Raw genomic sequence first — 20,991 nt, 5'->3', positions numbered from 1 at the left:
AAATAAGGATAACATCATCAACCTCGTAAGGTGGGGAAAGAGAAAGTATATGTGAATCGCTCAGCTTAGCTCCCAGCACAGAGCGAGCACACAGTAAATGGCAGCTGACATCACTGTTATTGTGGAAACAGCTTAAGGAATGGAGACAGAAAGACCAACGTGTATTTGGCCTAGACTGGTTGCAGCGTACTGTCACACAAAACAGGAGGGGGAGAGATGTCCAGAAGGGAAGGCTGAGGTCAGAGTAGACACACACAAAGATAAGAAAACCAGTTATTGTTCAATAAGCCCTGATGTAAAATATACCCTTGACATAGGTGAGATTAACCTCCTTGGAGATGCTGTCAGAATTTGCTACTATAATCACTGTGGGGGCGGGGGAGGATGGATGGGTACGGCAGGGAAGAGGAGAGAGGATAAAATGGGTTGACATTCCGGAAGAGAGTGCCGGATGCTAAGGTGGCATCTCCACGTGTTCCCTATACACATCCCTGCCTGTGCTGCCTCAAGAGCAGGCTGACTGTATCCTAAGTCCAGGGTCACAGTGGACTGAGATGCTGTCTTCGTAAGGAGGGAAGCTCATCAAAGCACGATAGATGCTCTTAAAACACTGTTCCATCCCATCAACAGAAAACCTGACCAAAGCTTTCATTAAAAATTATTCTGCATCTCAAGCACTGAATAAAATTCAACGCTTTTGGACTCAACAGTATAGCTTCCTACTGTGAAAACTCAAATGTTGATTAGGTTCTGGGCAGAAGCTGATGTGTAGACATTGAGGGTCAACCTGTAGATTCCCCCAGGCAGCAGGGGCCCTTCTTGGGCTGAGACCCAGGGTACCTGAGCTCCCTGGGCAGCTGGGCCTGTGGCTTAGCATGTGACACAGAGGCTACATGCTGTGGTTGTCAGTCTGGGGAGGGAAGGGCTCCTCCCCTGCACGGGTAGAAAAGAATCCCCCCCAAATTGACTATGAAAGTGTAATCATCAACTGATAATCTTCCTTCAAGTCTTCGTCCCAATGTCACCTTAGTGAGGCCTATGCTGACCACCCTGTGACACTCCCCATTCCCTAACCTGCTTTGTGTCTCTCCATAGCAGTTATCACCTTGTAATATATTAGATCATTTACCTATTTTTACTTATTTATTATTAATGTCTGTCTGTCTACTACATTCCCTACCTGTTTCTCAGTTTCAAGATGTAAGGTTGTACCCCCAAGGCTCTAGATGTTGAAAAAGTGAAAAAGGGATTCTCCCCCTCCCCAAACTGAAATATGTACTTATCTTAGGCACTGAGCTCAGTGTTGGGAGTATAGAGATGAACAGACCAAGTTCCTGCCTCAAAGAACTCATGGTCAGGAAGGCAAGACAGATAAGAGGGCCAGGTATGTCCACACATGTGAAAGGTGACCCAAGAGGTCCACATAGGATGCTGGGGAAAGACTGAAGGGGTGTGACAGGGAAGGCTGCCAAAAAGACACCCTTAAACCAAGTCTTAAAGGACAAGGTCGTTGTTACCCACTAGACGGTGTGGACAACACTTGTAAAGGCACAGAGGTATCAGCTCCATGGTTCGTTTGGTGGTTAGTAGTTTGGCACGACTGGAGAGAAGCGGGGTATGGCAAGCAGGGGCCCAAATATCTAATCAGCCTTTAAACTAAGGGCTTTTTTTTGGCTCTTTTGTAATCTGTGGCCACAAAGAAGGGCAAATTCAGTGGCCACTCATTTGATAGGAAATGCTACAAAGTCCAGTCCCAGCTGCCTCAGCAGCAGCCTCTGTACTGATCTACTCATCATTGGGTAAAGGAACATCTCCCCCAGGGGCTCTCCCAGCAAGCCACCTTGTCCACTTGAACAAGACAGCACAAAGTCCTCGGAGGCATTCACAAACTCACCGGCTCTCTTTATCCTCTTCCTTTCCTTCAGCTGGTACGGCTTGTGATCATGAGACAAAGGAATGGCATTCCCATCCTTGTCACACAGGACCCCACGCGAGTCACCCACATTGGCCACGGTGAGGTCTTTATCTGACAACAGAGCAATCAAACACGTTGTGCCTGCAAAACAGGAGAGAGAGGCAATACAGGTCAGTGGTGCTTTGAGGTTGGCCTGCTTCTTGTGGTTACTGGTCCTTCAGTCATTAAAACTACTCCTGCTGGGTGAGAATTTGACTCCAGCCACTCGGAGAATGACAGCCGTTCACTTCAACAGCACTGATCAGATCTGGCAGTGAATTTTCTTAACCATGTTGGAGTCTCACTGAAATAGGCTAGGATAACATTATCATTTTCCCAAATCATTGTTGTCTCTGCTACTCTTGATTTAAATGCATATCACACTTAAAAGGACTCGGAGAGAATCAGAATCAGCTTGAAGCTTCAGACGACTGATATTTATTTTCTGCTTCTTTTTGGTGCTGAGTTTCTGTGAAATCCCGGTTGAAAGTGGGAAGGATAGGGGTCGGGTGGGCTCTTCAAGCAGGAGGGCCTGGAAGGGCCAGTAAATGACAGATGCCAACAACCAGGTCCTATGGAGCCATGGGGAGCAGGGGGAGCAGCCTATACAAACTAGCCTATATGGAGTCTGACAGCAAAGACCGGCGGCCAGAAACAGGTCGGCGAGGGGGGTGATGGGGGCGGGCTGTAAAGGCAGAGGCAGGAAAACCCAATATGAGGGCAGAAATGAGGTCTATGCCGACAGGCAGTGGGGGATTGGGGTGGTCAGAGTCAGAAGGGAAGCAAGAGGGAAGAGCTGTTTGCCTGGAGCCCACACAAGACACAAAAGGACAAGCTCTCTCTCCTCAAACTCCTCATGGAATGAGAATGGATAAAAGCAAGTAGAGCTGCACAATCTGGTCTAGTTGGAGGCCGCCCTTATTACCTGCCCAGTGCCCTCTGTCCAGCCCCTCTCCTTTCTCGTCACCCGCCTTCTGACAGTGTCACTGAGTATGCAAATACCTGCTGAAATGCACAACCCATTAAGCTCTGGCTTCAAACCGATAATGCCTTTCCTTGTTAAAATTATTCATCAATTAGTCTTCATTAATATTTAACCTCCTGATTAAGAAGGTCATATGCAATAACAGAATGCAAACTGCTTTTTATCTGCACAGAATGACAAGACTGAATTCTTAAATAGACATAAAGAATAAACACAGATTGATATCAAGAGCGGGGAGAATAATTAGCATTTTCAGCTATTATGGTTCTATTGGAAATTCCATTCTAAAGGCTGTTTAACTCAAAAGTGCCTTGATCAGAAATGGAAACACATGAAATGTTGGTTAACTCACAATGTCTGATGTGAAAAGCCTTGTGAAAGGAGAAAAGACTAATCTCAGGATTATCAAAGGAAATAGCAAATCTTTCACCTTAAAAAAAGCTGTAAGAATGAAAATGTAAGCACAAGATGGACAATTCATATGATTAGAAATCATTATTCTCAGTTTTTGATATTAGTTGCATTTTGGTCTTCAACCATCCTCACTTTGTCCTCAAGCATCTGATTGTGTTAACCTGTCTATCACGATGAGAGCACAGATCCTCCTATAAGGCACACTCTTGGAGTTTGAAAGGTGAAATGGAGATGCTCCGTTATTGGATGTTACATAGCTTGGGGGCATTATATCAGTTCAACTCTTGGAGTTGTGTCCCTCAGAGGCCCTCTTCCCTTCTCACTCTGTGCACTTCGAGAGATCATGGCCCTGACCTTTGCTTCCACCACCACCTCACCTACAACGCTAGCCTGGTTGACACTTCTGAGGTCCATATCAACTGCCTGCTAGGCATTTCCATTTGCCTGTACAACACGGGATCCAGAAGAGGCTTTGGGGTCTCCATGTGAGGGAGGTGAAGGGATCCACCTGGATGAGCTATAAGCCGTTTCCCCACCCCCATTTCAGCCACAGCAGCTCTACATCCATTGTTAGCTTTATCGGGCTGCTGCATGTTCTTTTTGTCTGTTTTTGTTTTTTTTTTTAAGAGGGGAGAGGTAATTTCTATAGCTAAAAAAAAACCTTTGAAGTTTAGTTGTATATGTGATTAAGAACCACTGAAGGGTTTTAAGCAGGAGAGTGACATGATGAGATCTGTGTTTTAGATCATGTCAGTGGCTTTGTGGAAGATAAACTGGAAGCAGGGGGAATAGGGAGAGTTCATGAGGATCTGAATTAATGTAGTAAACACAGGGATTGAGGGTCAGGGACAGATTACTTAAGACCAGAACGTATAGGTCATAGAGAATAAGGAAATAAAGGAGAGAGAGAGGTCTAGGATAATGTCCTGGTATCTAGAAGGGGGGCACTGGGTGCTCCATGGACAAGCACTTATGGAGATGTTGGCTTGGGCTTTTGGGAAAGGCTTTCTCACTGAAAGAGACATGATGCAGAACACGACCCATTTCTTTGGCCTCCTGTGGCTCCTGTGTTTCCCAGGGCTGTGTCAGCCATCTTGCACCATGAGGGGATATGGCTCAGAGTCAAGGCTCTGTGTCCAGAAGGGGGAGCAGAGAGGTGAGGAACCTGAGTCCCTGAGACATCACAGAACTGCTAACCCAGCCTGGACCCATCCTGTTCTTGTTCTGCAAGACACTAAATGACTTTACTACTTAAGGCTTTTTACATTGGATTTGTTGTTGTTGTTCCTTGTGGTATCCTAACTGGTTCAGGGGCTTACAGTTCAATAAGGTGCTTCTGGGGCTTCCCTGGTGGCGCAGTGGTTGAGAGTCCACCTGCCGATGCAGGGGATGCGGGTTCGTGCCCCGGTCCGGGAAGATCCCACATGCCGCAGAGCGGCTCGGCCCGTGAGCCATGGCCGCTGAGCCTGTGCATCCGGAGCCTGTGTGTCCAAAGCCTGTGCTCCACAACGGGAGAGGCCACAACAGTGAGAGGCCACAACAGTGAGAGGCCCGCGTACCACAAAAAATAAAATAAAATAAAATAAAATAAGGGGCTTCTGGATGAGAGATTTAGAGGGTGACTGCTTTGCTTCACTCACATGTGAAGATTCATGGCCTGTTGATTCCTCTGTCAAGAAGACGATCCCATTGTTTCTATGGGTCTATAAAATCTACCTCCTGATGTGGATTTCAGGAATGTACTGCTTTGAGAAAGTGGAAATTGCCTGTGTCAACAATAGACTTTTAGACCGGGCCAAAATGGGTGAGCCCCAGGTGGCAGAAGGAGAGCTGCAGGCTGTGTTTAGGGTCAGTGAAATGTCACTATTCCCTCTCCATAGAAACCTGCCTGTGTCCTGGGTGGAGCCCAAGCATGATTGAAAACACTATAAACAACTTATTGTTTGGGCTTTGCAGTCTTAGCTCAGGATTACCAGAGACAATTTATAATCTAATCTTACATTACAGCAGAAACTACCTTGTGGCTGAGGAAAACTCCAGAAAAACATTATGCCCAAGAGAAAAGGAGAAAATCACTTTTTCTTTTGTATGTATGAGAAAAACACTGTCAAGACTCTGGTTATTAGTTTTGAGATAAACTTAGCCATCATAGTACTATTTATCAGAAATACCAGCGTCTGACAATATCACTTAACCCTGAACCTCAGGATTGTCTATATTAATAATTTAATCTAGGTGATACCTTAATTGAAAATCTGGACAATATTTTGGAGCTTTAACCTAATAGTCTGACTTAGATTAAAAAAAAAAAATGAGAAAGTAAATTCACACAGACTAGACTTCAAAATCCTAGCTGAGTGAGGTCTGGCAAATTATTTAACTTTTAAGCCTCAGAAAATGGTACCACCATCCACTTAGTTGCTCAAGCTAGGAGACATCCTTAGTTTTTCTCTCTTCCTCATTCCTGACATTCAATCCATCATTAAGTTCTGTCACCCGTACCTCTCAAACACATCTTAAACCCCTTCCCTCCTCTTGTTCTCATCGTGCTGACTGTAGTCCGAGCCACCACCATCTCAGCCAGCATGCTATTTCAGCTCTCCAGGTCCTGCATGATCTGCCCCTGCCCCAACCTGTACAATGTTATGTCATACCACCCTCCCCTTACTCAAGGCCTCCCTTCTGTTGCCCAAACATGCCAAGCTTTTTTTTTTTTGTGGTATGCGGGCCTCTCACTGTTGTGGCCTCTCCCGTTGCAGAGCACAGGCTCCGGACGCGCAGGCTCAGCGGCCATGGCCCATGGGCCCAGCCGCTCCGTGGCATGTGGGATCTTCCCGGACCGGGGCACGAACCCGTGTCCCCTGCATCGGCGGGCGGACTCTGAACCACTGCGCCACCAGGGAAGCCCGACAAAGAGTCTTTGATGTGCGGATCTCCAAGAATTACACTTACATGAAGCTCAAAGCACAGGAGACCTAGACCTTGCTTTCCAAGGCACAACCCAAGAAATCAGAAACCTTTGCCCCAGTATAGAGAGGCAACGGCTGAATGAGCTCACTTGGACAGCCTAACGTGGAGTAGAAAGGACAGCTGAGAACTGCTGGGCTTCTCCTGAGGAAGAAATGGAACTCTCAGGAGCTTCGGAGCCTTCCAACCACAGGTCCTGGAGACCCTGGGTCACCCCAGCAGGTGCCATCCCAACATCCTGACACTTAGATCATCCCTGGGGAAAAGGAGCGGGGGGTGAACACATAAGCTGAACTTGGTATTTACACGTAAGAACCTGAGGAAAAGTCAGGAAATTATGGTATCTTCCTGGAAATGAATATAGCAAGATTTAGTAACAGATCCAATATGGACTCAAAATCTATTACATTCAGTCCTATGGAGACAAATTAAATTAAACTTCAGCACATGTTTATTTTGTAGCCATGTAATGTGTGTGCGTGTGTGTGTGCGCACGTATCTGCCTATCGCACGTTGCACATCTTAAATTTTACCCTGGCATAGACATTATGAAATTTAAATTTTAAAATGCTACAGCTAGTACCAACAATGTTTGCTAACCAAACAAGACTTCCCTGGGCACTGAGTTTGTTAACACATACCTATCACTGAAGAATTCCAGATGGAAGGAGAAACTGTTTCCAAAGCCCTTGTGAATGAAGTACACCATTGGCAGGTCTTGCAGTTACACATAAATTATTTTCAGATGATCTTTTCTATCCAAACAGAACAAAGTCCCGTTTAAAGGGACAATATAAAAGTTGTACAATTATGTTCAGTTAGGATAAATAAATAAAACCAAATGTGATTTGGGGCCGATCTGATCCAATAATTAATTCTCCAACTTGCTTTCGGCTTAGTGGGCTACAAAATTGACTCTAAAGCTATGTCTCCAGCAAGGCTGCTTCCTCAAAGAGCTGATAAAATCCTGACTTTAATTCCATCTGGAATTTAAAAAAGTGATATCCCATCTCTATATCTACAGCCAAGAATATACAACCATGTTCCTTCTTGAAAATGACCGTCTTTCTCCTCTCTCTCTCTCTCACCTCTATGTCCTGTACCTAATAACAGTATAAGATTGGAAGGGTGTGTGTATTTTGACTAAATAGTTTTATGGCCTTTGTTCCCTTATTCAGTGCCGACTGTGTGTAAATTACGAGGCTGGGTGCTGGAATAATAAAGATGAAAAAGATATAGTCCTTAACCCCAAGCACTTACTGCCTAATGGCGAGATGGAACAAGACACTTAGAATCCAGCATGGTAAATGCTGTGACAGTGCTATGAGAGGCTGGGCATGTGGATGGGGGTGATGCCTCAGTCTAGGGAGATAGTGGGTGGTGGGGAGAAGTGCAGGGAGGATTACTGGGAAGAAGTGAGACCTTAACTCTCTTAAAGATGCAATAAGATAAGGAATTCACGTAGCCTAATTTGGTTGTTGGCACAAAGGAGGAGGTAAAGAAAGAATCTGTAGGATAAAAATGAATAAAGAGAGTAGGTCTCTACAGGGGACTTCTTTATATTTCATTTCAAAACAAAGACTAAAACAAACACTTGTTTAAACTATGACTCAATAATGTCAATTCTTGAATTTTATCCTAAGGAAATAATTAGAGATATGAACAGAACTTCACGTATAAGGATTAACCTCACAGAATTAATTTAAACAGCAGGACAATAGACATAACCAAAATGAGGAGATGTATAATGCATCATGAAATATCCAAATAATAAAGTGCTGTGTGAACACTTAATACAGTGTTTCTGAAGAACATACATTCTTCAGTGCTCATAAGTGAAAAATAAAAGCTGTACATAAAATTTCTTTAAAATATAACACATTAGCATTTTACTTGGAAAAAACTGTACATAAAATATTCCAATTTCACTTCAATAAATACATATGTGTATAAATGTATGCAGAAAAATGTTAGAAGGAAACAAAAAGAAGATTGGTTATTAAAGTTCATTTAGGACTCTTTCCAAGATGGCGGAGGAGTAAGACGCAGAGATCACCTTCCTCCCCACAGATACACCAGAAATACATCTACACGTGGAGCAACTCCTACAGAACACCTACTGAACGCTGGCAGGAGACCTCAGACCTCCCAAAAGGCAAGAAACTCCCCACGTACCTGGGTAGGGCAAGAGAAAAAAGAATAAACAGAGACAAAAGGATAAGGACGGTACCTGCACCAGTGGGAGGGAGCCGTGAAGGAGGAAAGGTCTCCACACACTAGGAGCCCCTTCGCGGGCAGAGATTGCGGGAGGCAGAGCGGGGAGCTTCGGAGCCGCGGAGGACAGCACAGCAACAGGGGCGCGGAGGGCAAAGCGGAGAGATTCCCGCACAGAGGATCGGCGCCGACTGGCGCTCACCAGCCCGAGAGGCTCGTGTGCTCACCCGCCGGGGGCGGGCGGGGCTGCGAGCTGAGGCTCGGTTTCGGTTTCGGTCGGAGCGCAGGGAGAGGACTGGGGTTGGCGGCTTGAACACAGCCCGAAGGGGTTAGTGCGCCACGGATAGCCGGGAGGGAGTCCGGGGGAAAGTCTGGACCTACCCAAGAGGCAAGAGACCTTTTCTTGCCTCTGTGTTTCCTGGGGCGCGAGGAGAGGGGTTTTAAAAGCGCTGCCTAAAGGAGCTCCAGAAACGGGCGGGAGCCGCGGCTAAAAGCTCGGAAACCAGAGACGGGCGGGAGACGCTAAGGCTGCTGCTGCCGCCACCAAGGGGCCTGTGTGCGAGCACAGGTCACTGCCCCCACCCCTCTTCCGGGGAGCCTGTGCAGCCCGCCACTGCCAGGTTCCCGGGATCCAGGGACAATTTCTCAGGGAGAACACACGGCGGGCCTCAGGCTGGGGCAACGTCACGCCGACTTCTGCCGCCGCAGGACCGCTCCGCACTCCGTGCCCCTCCCTGCCCCCGGCCTGAGAGCGCCAGAGCCCCCGAGTCAGCGGCTCCTTTAACGCCGTCCTGTCTGAGCAAAAAGCAGACGCCCTCCAGCGACCTACACGCAGAGGCAGGGCCAAGTCGAAAGCTGAGCCCCTGTGAGCTGTGAGAACAAAGAAGAAAAAGGGAAATCTCTCCCAGCAGCCTCAGAAACAGCGGATTAAAGCTACACAATCAATTTGATGTACCCTGCCTCTGTGGAATACATGAATAGACAGCGAATCATCCCAAATTGAGGAGGCGGACTTCTAGAGCAAGATCTATGATTTTTTCCCCTTTTCCTCTTTTTGTGAATGTGTATGTGTATGCTTCTGTGTGAGATCTTGTCTGTATAGGTTTGCTTCCACCATTTGTCCCAGCGTTCTATCCGACCATTTTTTTTTTTAATTTTTTTCTTAATAATTAATTTTAATTTAAAGAACTCTGTTATACTTTACCTTCTTTCTATCTTTCCTTCCTTCCTTCCCTTTTTGAGACAACGAATCGTCCCAAATTGAGGAGGTGGACTTGGAGAGCAAGTTTTATGATTTTTTCCACTTTACCTCTTTTTGTGAGGGTATATGTGTATGCTTCTATGTAAGATTTTGTCTCTATAACTTTGCTTCCACCATTTGTCCTAAGGTTCTATCCTTCCCTTTTTTTTTTCCTCTAAATAATTATTTTTTTAATTCAATAACTTTATTATACTTTATTTTATTTTACTGTATCTTCTTTCTTTCTGTATTTTTTCCTTCCTTCCCTCATTCCTTCCTTCCTTCCCTCCTCCCTCCCTCCCTCCTTTCTTTCCTTCTTGCCTTCTTCCTTTCTTTTCTTCTTTCTTTCTTTCTTCCTTCCCTCCTTCCTTCCTTCCCTCCTCTCTTTCTTTCTTTCTTTCTTTCTTTCCTATTTCCTCCTACTTATACTAATTCTCTCTACTTTCTCTCCCTTTTATTCTGAGCCGAGTGGATGAAAGGCTCTTGCTGCTCCAGCCAGGAGTCAGGACTCTGCCTCTGAGGTGGGAGAGCCAACTTCAGAACACTCGTCAAGAAGAGACCTCCCAGCCCCACATAATATCAAACGGCGAAAATCTCCCAGAGATCTCCATCTCAACACCAGCACCCAGCTTCGCTCAACGACCAGCAAGCTACAGTGCTGGACAACCTATGCCAACCATATAGCAAAACAGGAACACAACCCCACCCACTAGCAGAGAGGCTGCCTAAAATCATAATAAGTCCACAGACACCCCAAAACACACCACCAGACGTGGACCTGCCCACTAGAGAGACAAGATCTAGCCTCATACACCACAACACAGCCACTAGTCCCCTCCACCAGGAAGCCTACACAACGCACTGAACCAACCTTAGCCACTGGAGACAGACATCAAAAACAACGGGAGCTACGAACTTGCAGCCTGCAAAAAGGTGAACCCAATCACAGTAAGATAAGCAAAATGAGAAGACAGAAAAACACACAGCAGATGAAGGAGCAGGATAAAAACCCACCAGACCTAACAAATGAAGAGGAAATAGGCAGTCTACCTGAAAAAGAGTTCAGAATAATGATAGTAAAGATGATCCAAAATCTTGGAAATAGAATGGACAAAATGCAAGAAGCAGTTAACAAGGACCTAGAAGAAATAAAGATGAAACAGACAATGATGAACAACACAATAAATGAAATGAAAAATACTCTAGATGGGATCAATAGCAGAATAAATGAGGCAGAAGAACGGATAAGTGACCTGGAAGATAAAATAGTGGAAATAACTACTGCAGAGCAGAATAAAGAAAAAAGAATGAAAAGAACTGAGGACAGTCTCAGAGACCTCTGGGACAACATTAAACGCACCAACATTCGAATTATAGGGGTTCCAGAAGAAGAAGAGAAAAAGAAAGGGACTGAGAAAATATTTGAAGAGATTATAGTTGAAAACTTCCCTAATATGGGAAAGGAAATCGTTAATCAAGTCCAGGAAGCACAGAGAGTCCCATACAGGATAAATTCAAGGAGAAATACGCCAAGACACATATTAATCAAACTGTCAAAAACTAAATACAAAGAAAGCATATTAAAAGCAGCAAGGGAAAAACAACAAATAACACACAAGGGAATCCCCATAAGGTTAACAGCTGATCTCTCAGCAGAAACTCTACAAGCCAGAAGGGAGTGGCAGGACATACTGAAAGTGATGAAGGAGAAAAACCTGCAACCAAGATTACTCTACCCAGCAAGGATCTCATTCAGATTTGATGGAGAAATTAAAACCTTTACAGACAAGCAAAAGCTGAGAGAGTTCAGCACCACCAAACCAGCTTTACAACAAATGCTAAAGGAACTTCTCTAGACAAAAACACAAGAGAAGGAAAAGTCCTATAATAACGAACCCAAAACAATTTAGAAAATGGGAATAGGAACATACATATCGATAATTACCTTAAATGTAAATGGACTAAATGCTCCCACCAAAAGACACAGATTGGCTGAATGGATACAAAAACAAGACCCATATATATGCTGTCTACAAGAGACCCACTTCAGACCTAGAGACACATACAGACTGAAAGTAAGGGGATGGAAAAAGATATTCCATGCAAATGGAAACCAAAAGAAAGCTGGAGTAGCAATTCTCATATCAGACAAAATAGACTTTAAAATAAGGACTATCAGAAGAGACAAAGAAGGACACTACATAATGATTAAGGGATCGATCCAAGAAGAAGATATAACAATTGTAAATATTTATGCACCCAACATAGGAGCACCTCAATACATAAGGCAAAAACTAGCAGCCATAAAAGGGGAAATCGACAGTAACACATTCATAGTAGGGGACTTCAACACCCCACTTTCACCAATGGACAGATCATCCAAAATGAAAATAAATAAGGAAACACAAGCTTTAAATGATACATTAAACAGGATGGACTTAATTGATATTTATAGGACACTCCATCCAAAAACAACAGAATACACATTTTTCTCAAGTGCTCATGGAACATTCTCCAGGATAGATCATATCTTGGGTCACAAATCAAGCCTTGGTAAATTTAAGAAAATTGAAATTATATCAAGTATCTTTTCCGACCACAACGCCATGAGATTAGATATCAATTATAGGAAAAGAGCAGTAAAAAATACAAACACATGGAGGCTAAACAATACACTACTTAGTAACGAAGTGATCACTGAAGAAATCAAAGAGGAAATTAAAAAATACCTAGAAACAAATGACAATGGAGATACAACGACCCAAAACCTATGGGATGCAGCAAAAGCAGTTCTAAGAGGGAAGTTTATAGCAATACAAGCCCACCTTAAGAAGCAGGAAACATCTCGAATAAACAACCTAACCTTGCACCTCAAGCAATTAGAGAAAGAAGAACAAAAAAACCCCAGAGTTAGCAGAAGGAAAGAAATCATAAAAATCAGATCAGAAATAAATGAAAAAGAAATGAAGGAAACAATAGCAAAGATCAATAAAACTAAAAGCTGGTTCTTTGAGAAGATTAACAAAATTGATAAACCATTAGCCAGACTCATCAAGAAAATAAGGGAGAAGACTCAAATCAATAGAATCAGAAATGAAAAAGGAGAAGTAACAACTGACACTGCAGAAATACAAAAAATCATGAGGGATTACTACAAGCAACTCTATGCCAATAAAATGGACAATCTGGAAGAAATGGACAAATTCTTAGAAATGCACAAACTGCCAAGACTGAATCAGGAAGAAATAGAAAATATGAACAGACCAATCACAAACACTGAAATTGAAACTGTGATTAAAAATCTTCCAACAAACAAAAGCCCAGGACCAGATGGCTTCACAGGCGAATTCTATCAAACATTTAGAGAAGAGCTAACACCTATTCTTCTCAAACTCTTCCAAAATATAGCAGAGGGAGGAACACTCCCAAACTCATTCTACGAGGCCACCATCACCTTGATACCAAAACCAGACAAGGATGTCACAAAGAAAGAAAACTACAGGCCAATATCACTGATGAACATAGATGCAAAAATCCTCAACAAAATACTAGCAAACAGAATCCAACAGCACATTAAAAGGATCATACACCATGATCAAGTGGGGTTTATTCCAGGAATGCAAGGATTCTTCAATATACGCAAATCTATCAATGTGATTAACCATATTAACAAATTGAAGGAGAAAAACCATATGATCATCTCAATAGATGCAGAGAAAGCTTTTGACAAAATTCAACACCCATTTATGATAAAAACCCTGCAGAAAGTAGGTGTAGAGGGAACTTTCCTCAATATAATAAAGGCCGTATATGACAAGCCCACAGCCAACATCATCCTCAATGGCGAAAAACTGAAAGCATTTCCACTAAGGTCAGGAACAAGACAAGGTTGCCCACTCTCACCACTCTTATTCAACATAGTTTTGGAAGTTTTAGCCACAGCAATCAGAGAAGAAAAGGAAATAAAAGGAATCCAAATCGGAAAAGAAGAAGTAAAGCTGTCACTGTTTGCAGATGACATGATACTATACATAGAGAATCCTAAAGATGCTACCAGAAAACTACTAGAGCTAATCAATGAATTTGGTAAAGTAGCAGGATACAAAATTAATGCACAGAAATCTCTGGCATTCCTATATACTAATGATGAAAAATCTGAAAGTGAAATCAAGAAAACACTCCCATTTACCATTGCAACAAAAAGAATAAAATATCTAGGAATAAACCTACCTAAGGAGACAAAAGACCTGTATGCAGAAAATTATAAGACACTGATGAAAGAAATTAAAGATGATACAAACAGATGGAGAGATATACCATGTTCTTGGATTGGAAGAATCAACATTGTGAAAATGACTCTACTTCCCAAAGCAATCTATAGATTCAATGCAATCCCTATCAAACTACCACTGGCATTTTTCACAGAACTAGAACAAAAAATTTCACAATTTGTATGGAAACACAAAAGACCCCGAATAGCCAAAGCAATCTTGAGAACAAAAAATGGAGCTGGAGGAATCAGGCTGCCTGACTTCAGACTATACTACAAAGCTACAGTAATCAAGACAGTATGGTACTGGCACAAAAACAGAAAGATAGATCAATGGAATAGGATAGAAAGCCCAGAGATAAACCCATGCACATATGGTCACCTTATCTTTGATAAAGGTGGCAGGAATATACAGTGGAGAAAGGACAGCCTCTTCAATAAGTGGTGCTGGGAAAATTGGATAGGTACATGTAAAAGTATGAGATTAGATCACTCCCTAACACCATACACAAAAATAAGCTCAAAATGGATTAAAGACCTAAATGTAAGGCCAGAAACTATCAAACTCTTAGAGGAAAACATAGGCAGAACACTCTATGACATAAATCACAGCAAGATCCTTCTTGACCCATCTCCTAGAGTAATGGAGATAAAAACAAAAATAAACAAATGGGACCTAATGAAACTTCAAAGCTTTTGCACAGCAAAGGAAACCATAAACAAGACCAAAAGACAGCCCTCAGAATGGGAGAAAATATTTGCAAATGAATCAACTGACAAAGGATTAATCTCTAAAATTTACAGGCAGCTCATGCAGCTCAATAACAAAAAAATAAACAACCCAATCCAAAAATGGGCAGAAGACCTAAATAGACATTTCTCCAAAGAAGATATACAGACTGCCAACAAACACATGAAAGAATGCTCAACATCATTAATCATTAGAGAAATGCAAATCAAAACTACAATGAGATATCATCTCACACCAGTCAGAATGGCCATCATCAAAAAATCTAGAAACAATAAATGCTGGAGAGGGTGTGGAGAAAAGGGAACACTCTTGCACTGCTGGTGGGAATGTGAATTGGTTCAGCCACTATGGAGAACAGTATGGAGGTTCCTTAAAAAACTACAAATAGAACTACCATATGACCCAGCAATCCCACTACTAGGTATATACCCTGAGGAAACCAGAATTCAGAAAGAGTCATGTACCAAAATGTTCATTGCAGCTCTATTTACAATAGCCCGGAGATGGAAACAACCTAAGTGCCCGCCGTCGGATGAATGGATAAAGAAGATGTGGCACATATATACAATGGAATATTACTCAGCCATAAAAAGAAACGAAATTGAGCTATTTGTAATGAGGTGGATAGATCTAGAGTCTGTCATACGGAGTGAAGTAAGTCAGAAAGAGAAGGACAAATACCGTATGCTAACACATATATATGGAATTTAAGAAAAAAAAATGTTATGAAGAACCTAGGGGTAAAACAGGAATAAAGACAGAGACCTACTGGAGAACAGACTTGAGGATATGGGGAGGGGGAAGGGTGAGGTGTGTTAGGGCGAGAGAGAGACATGGACATATATATACTAACAAACGTAAGGTAGATAGCCAGTGGGAAGCAGCCGCATGGCACAGGGAAACCGGCTCGGTTCTTTGTGGCTGTCTGGAGGGGTGGGATAGGGAGGGTGGGAGGGAGGGAGACAAAGAGGGAAGAGATATGGGAACATATATATATGTATAACTGACTCACTCTGTTATAAAGCAGAAACTAACACACCATTGTAAAGCAATTATACCCCAATAAAGATGTTAAAAAAATAAATAAATAAAAAATAAAGTTCATTTAAAATTTTTTTGAAAAAATTTTCTGAAATCTTCTACATTTAATGTGACTCATTTATAGAAATTATTTCACTTTTACCAAATTCAAGGATTTTTACTTTTTTCATGTTCCTTGATGTTAGGCATTTTTATCCTTCTGAGGGTCTTCTATCATGGTCTACAATGACTTGACTGGATTTTTGGTTGAGCTGTTTGATTTTAGTCACTGAACCGATTTGGCATTTTAGTAACAAGCCTGAGGCTATGCCTCCCCTGTTTCCATTTTGGCTAATGTAGTTCCAGGAAAAGAAGGAACAGTATCAGGGGGAATGCCAGGCCCCAGACTCATCATGGGTATGGCTCAGAAAGCTCCAGGTTTGTGACACCACCCTTGTGTGATACCACCATGCTACATGATTAGATGCTACTGCCCAGAAAGGGACAAGGGATGACCCTAGAGGGCGGAGGGCAGCAGGACCAGGCTGATTCTGACACATTTCCTGCACAGGAAGCCTTGACCAGGGAGAGCCAGTTCCTCAAGGCAGTAGATGGTGAGTCTATCCTTCCTACGACCATTGCCAAATGGGTGTCACATTATTGGAAGTGAGGCCTATTGGGGTGGGGGGTGGGGGACAGGAGACAAAGGAGGAGGAGTCTCAGGATGCCAGAATCTCAAGTCACAAAGGGAGATGTCATTAACTAGACAAGCTACAGTGGGTCAGGCACTCTGCTTGTTGTTCACACATGCCTGACTTTTTTTTCACAAAAATCCTGCAAGGTATACATTATCATCATTATCATCATCATCATCATCACCCCTATCCCTCCACTCTACAGATAAGGAACAAGAGGCTCACCGAGGTCACACGGATTTTGAGTGGAAGAGCTGGAATCTGAACCCAGGTCTGACACCCTCAATCAGGCTTTAAAAATTTTCTCTAAGAAAATTTTATCAGGAGTGTGACAAGGAAGCAGTCAGTTTTGCCAGCAAACAGCTTTATCTAAGAGTTCTTTTTTTTTTTTTCTTTTTTTTTCTTTTGCGGTATGTGGGCCTCTCACTGTTGTGGCCTCTCCCGTTGCGGAGCAACAGGCTCCGGACGCACAGGCCCAGCGGCCATGGCTCATGGGCCCAGCAGCTCCAGAGCATGTGGGATCTTCCCGGACCAGGGCACAAACCCGTGTCCCCTGCATCGGCAGGCGGACTCTCAACCACTGTGCCACCAGGGAAGCCCCATCTAAGCGTTCTTTAAAGTTTATATTTGCTTCCGCTGAAGAACAATACAGGGCGATATACAAACTAGGTATTCAAAGAAACCTTTCTGGTACAGTATGCAAATGATGCATAAAATATTTTTAAAAATTGTTTTTTAATTCATGGCTGAGTTGGAAGATGAGTATGTGATTTTCTAGGGAGGCTAGAAACAATATGAAGGTGAAAAGCCCAAGGAGTAAGTAAGGGAGAAAGAGCTTCTCAGTTTGGAAACACCATCAGACACACACACCTTCTCCCAGGTCTCTGAGGCTAAGTCACTTTGGAAGGGGCTCTGGGGCATTTAGGATGTAATGTTTACAGTGCATCTGAGGGAGGGCTAGATAGTCTGCAGTTTGCAAAGGAATACCAAATACGTCTTCTAATGACCCTGCATGATATTAATTTTCAAACGCAGCCTAACCAGAACTTAGGCTGCGTTTCAGCTGCTCAGTCTAGTACTCGGGGCACCTCCCCACAACTGGGGCATATTCCAGGCTGCTGGCTTGAGCCTCCATTGAATAAAACCTAAAGGCTCATATTTTCCAAGTGTGAAAAGAAAGCCTTAGCAGTTATAAGCCCAAGGGTTTAAACAGACACTCAAGGCATCAACTACATGAACATAACTGATAAAGGAGCTGGCCAGGTCAGTTAAGAACAAGGAGATTCTATAATTAATTAGGAAACACTGGGCTCTAAGTGGGTTTAAATCCCCTCTTGACCCCTGACTGTTTAATATGTGAACTGCAGGAGACATCTTTTGAACTGAAAAATAAGAACCTATCAAGGGCCATAACCTCCATTTATCTAAACACTATTCTCAGGATCCCTGGAAAGTCCTCCCTCTGGTTGATAGCTGAGAAATGGAGCTTCTCACAGCCTCAGTGCTCTTTCAGACCCACCCTAAGTTGAACTGGCTTCTGAAGGCAGTTTTTTCACTGGTCTCCAGTCTATTTTCCAGGCAAATGTAATGAAGTCAACCTCTGACTTGAATAGAAAACAAGGTTTTTAAACATTAAGTATGGTTCATGGAAGTGATTTTGTTTGGGGCTCCTCCAAGCGACTGTTTCTTCTACCTATTTTACTTTTTGGAGTTCCCGAATAAGCAAAAAGTTTGTAGGAGCCACACACAGAGAGTCGGTTGTGGCCTACAGACAGCGCAAAACTGCTAGGCAGCAGGGACCTGAGGTGGGAGGGCATCTCATCATGTGGTTTCTGTGTTGGTTTGGCCTCATACAGCCACTGAAGGAGCTCTAAACCCCAGGGTGGCATTGTTGTCGACTTGCTGGGTTTCTGCCACTCTGGCTGCAACATGATTCTGGCTGAGTTTATAAATGATGCTTATTTGGCCTCTGAACTCCTCTGCTAGCTAGCCTAGAGGCTGAAGTAATTCATTCATTTAGCAGGCTTTTAAGAAGCACTTTCTGCTATGCCAGACATTCTGACACGAACTGGGGGCTCAGAAGCAAAAGATGTAGTCTCTACGAGAAGAAGTCATGGTTTAATGGGGTGTCAGTGGGGAGAGAATAGAAAAACAATTCTACGATGGCCGAAGTTGAGAGAGGCAAGCACAGAAACCCACCTGCAATCATATGAGGAGTAGACATTTGAGCTGAGTTTTGACTGATGAATAGGAGTTAGCCAGACAAAGTTGGTTGGGAGGAAGGCTTGGATTACGTGTATGGATGGATGCTTTATGTGTCTATGCATGTGTGTGTATGGGGTGGGGGGAGTTGAATAAATGAATGAAAGGGGATTTTTTTGTCTTCTATACTTGAGAAGGATTTTAAAAATATTCTTTTATTATGATGATGACTAGGACATCTGATTTAACATAAGTCCAAATATGTCAAATCTCAATATGGAAATTAGTGACATTAAGAAATGTCAAAGCTCTCAAACATTGTCGAGCTGCAAATATGATTATATAGACCCACATGCTATTTAAGAAAATTATGTTTGGAAAGAAAACATGATAAAGAAGCATTCCCAACGTGACTTCAGAATGTTCACAAATCATCCATATGGAATTTTCTGATTACTTAATTAATAGTTAAGATTTCCACCATATGCTATACTGCCCCATTTCAGCACTGTAGTTAGTCAATTACTGTACTTAATTTTGGTCTATTTTCAGTTCATATGTTTAATCTTATAGAGTTAGGGAACACGTGCTCTTACACGTTTGCATATGTAATGTGTAACGGGAAATTCCCAGCCTTGAAAAACTTAAATTAAGAGCACATGCTATATCAGTCCTTTGTTATGATGGCTGGAAGACATCCAGCTGAGGACTTTTGAGAAAGGAGGAGGAGTGTTTAAGCACTACTTAATAATTAAATCTCTAAGGCTATGATTTAGAAACAATTTTAAAGCTATGTATTATACTTCAGAATTTTGATTAAAAACTGCTGAACTGTCACTCCTTGCAAGAAATATCTTAATGTAAAGAAGAAAGTAAAGGGTTACCCAGAGATAAAAGAATGTATTTCACTAAGCACCAAGCCACTGGCCAGCTAACAGTTTTCAAAGTATGATAATGAACTCTGGCACATCCTTGTCGCCATAGAGAGGGTACACAAGTGGAATAACCCATCTTAGACCCAAACCTGGTAGGTTTATACCCAGTTTCCAAAGGGAGTATATGTTGCTTGAGATCCAGGACCAACTTTCTGGAAGTCAACGTTTAAAGATCCAAAGGCTTGCAGAAATCAGATTTTAGCATTTATATTGGAGAAATTTATTTAATTCAGGCTCCATTTTGCTCAGCAGATGGGAAGCGGTTTTGTTCAATGCTTTCTACCTAAATTTACCAAATGGTAGAAATTTAAAATACAATGAGGTATGAGCCTCATAAAATTCCAAGAGAAATTGAACCTTGGAAGTTCCAATGCTAAAATAGCTTCAAATGAAAAAAAATCCATGTCTCCTCCTTATGGCTTCCCCACTCAGTCACTCTGCTTTCTAAGAGGGCAGAGCACCAAGAACCTGGATCATTTTCCCAGGAGAGTCCTCAAGGCTGTCTCTTAATTGATAAGAGGCAGAACCACTGAAGAAAATGGAAGACTTTTCACATGATTTTCAGACTAATTGCCGAAGAGGAGAAACTGGATTATAATACACGGCAAGGAGATGTGCTTAAAGTAAAGAATGAAAAGGTGTTAGGATGTAATCAACTTTGCTTTTTAAAAGAAAAATAAAACTCTCAACTATACGTACTGTTATATGCAACCTAAAACTAGCCCTCTGCTATAAATTTATGTGAGGTGATATGACTTAGCCTCTTGCTGAAGAAATGAAGAAATATGACTTAGCCTCTTGCTGAAGTGTTAGCCACTTATATTCTTGGCAGGAAAAATGGACTTGTCAAGTATCTTTTTAGCTTTAACAGAAATCCCTTAAAACCATGGATCTCTGCTCTGAAAGCCCTTTGAATTTCCAGTATTAAATGCATGTAGAATGCCCTGACTGGTGACCACAGGTTGATAATAAATAGCCAAAGGGACTGAAGGAAATATGAAGGAGAAAAAAAAAAAAGAAAGATAAACAAGAAGGAATCCATACTCTGCATCAAAAATTCCCCCAAGCTCTGCAATGTCTTAACCAGCACCTGGCTGGACTTAACCAAACTCTATGACTATCTCGGTAAAATTCACCATTTACTGAAAGATAATAACAACAGCTCACGTTTATTGAGCATCTACTCTGTACCAAACATTGTTCTAAGTACTTTAAACATATTAATTCACATAGTGCTCACAGCAACTCAACTACTAATACTCTCATTATCCCCACCTTACAGATGGAGGAACTGACACAAAGAGGTTAAGGAATTTGCCCATGGTTACATAGGTATTAAAGAGA

At 42.5% G+C, this 20,991-nt stretch overlaps 1 protein-coding gene across 1 annotated transcript in view; it reads right to left on the bottom strand.

Moving 5' to 3' along the window:
- Positions 1-20,991, bottom strand: part of PPM1L (protein phosphatase, Mg2+/Mn2+ dependent 1L) — a 344,173-nt gene that overhangs the window by 1,569 nt on the left and 321,613 nt on the right. Inside the window, exon 7 of the mRNA XM_007454143.1 lies at positions 1,895-2,056. Within this exon, the coding sequence (XP_007454205.1) occupies positions 1,895-2,056 (162 nt within the window). The remainder of the gene's footprint in view (positions 1-1,894; positions 2,057-20,991) is intronic.

The sequence above is a fragment of the Lipotes vexillifer genome, unplaced genomic scaffold, assembly GCF_000442215.2.
Source record: "Lipotes vexillifer unplaced genomic scaffold, Lipotes_vexillifer_v1.1 scaffold641, whole genome shotgun sequence".
Taxonomy (NCBI): Eukaryota; Metazoa; Chordata; class Mammalia; order Artiodactyla; family Lipotidae; genus Lipotes; species Lipotes vexillifer.
Note: the sequence above shows the minus strand (reverse complement) of the source record. Positions and strands in the feature narration are given on the sequence as shown.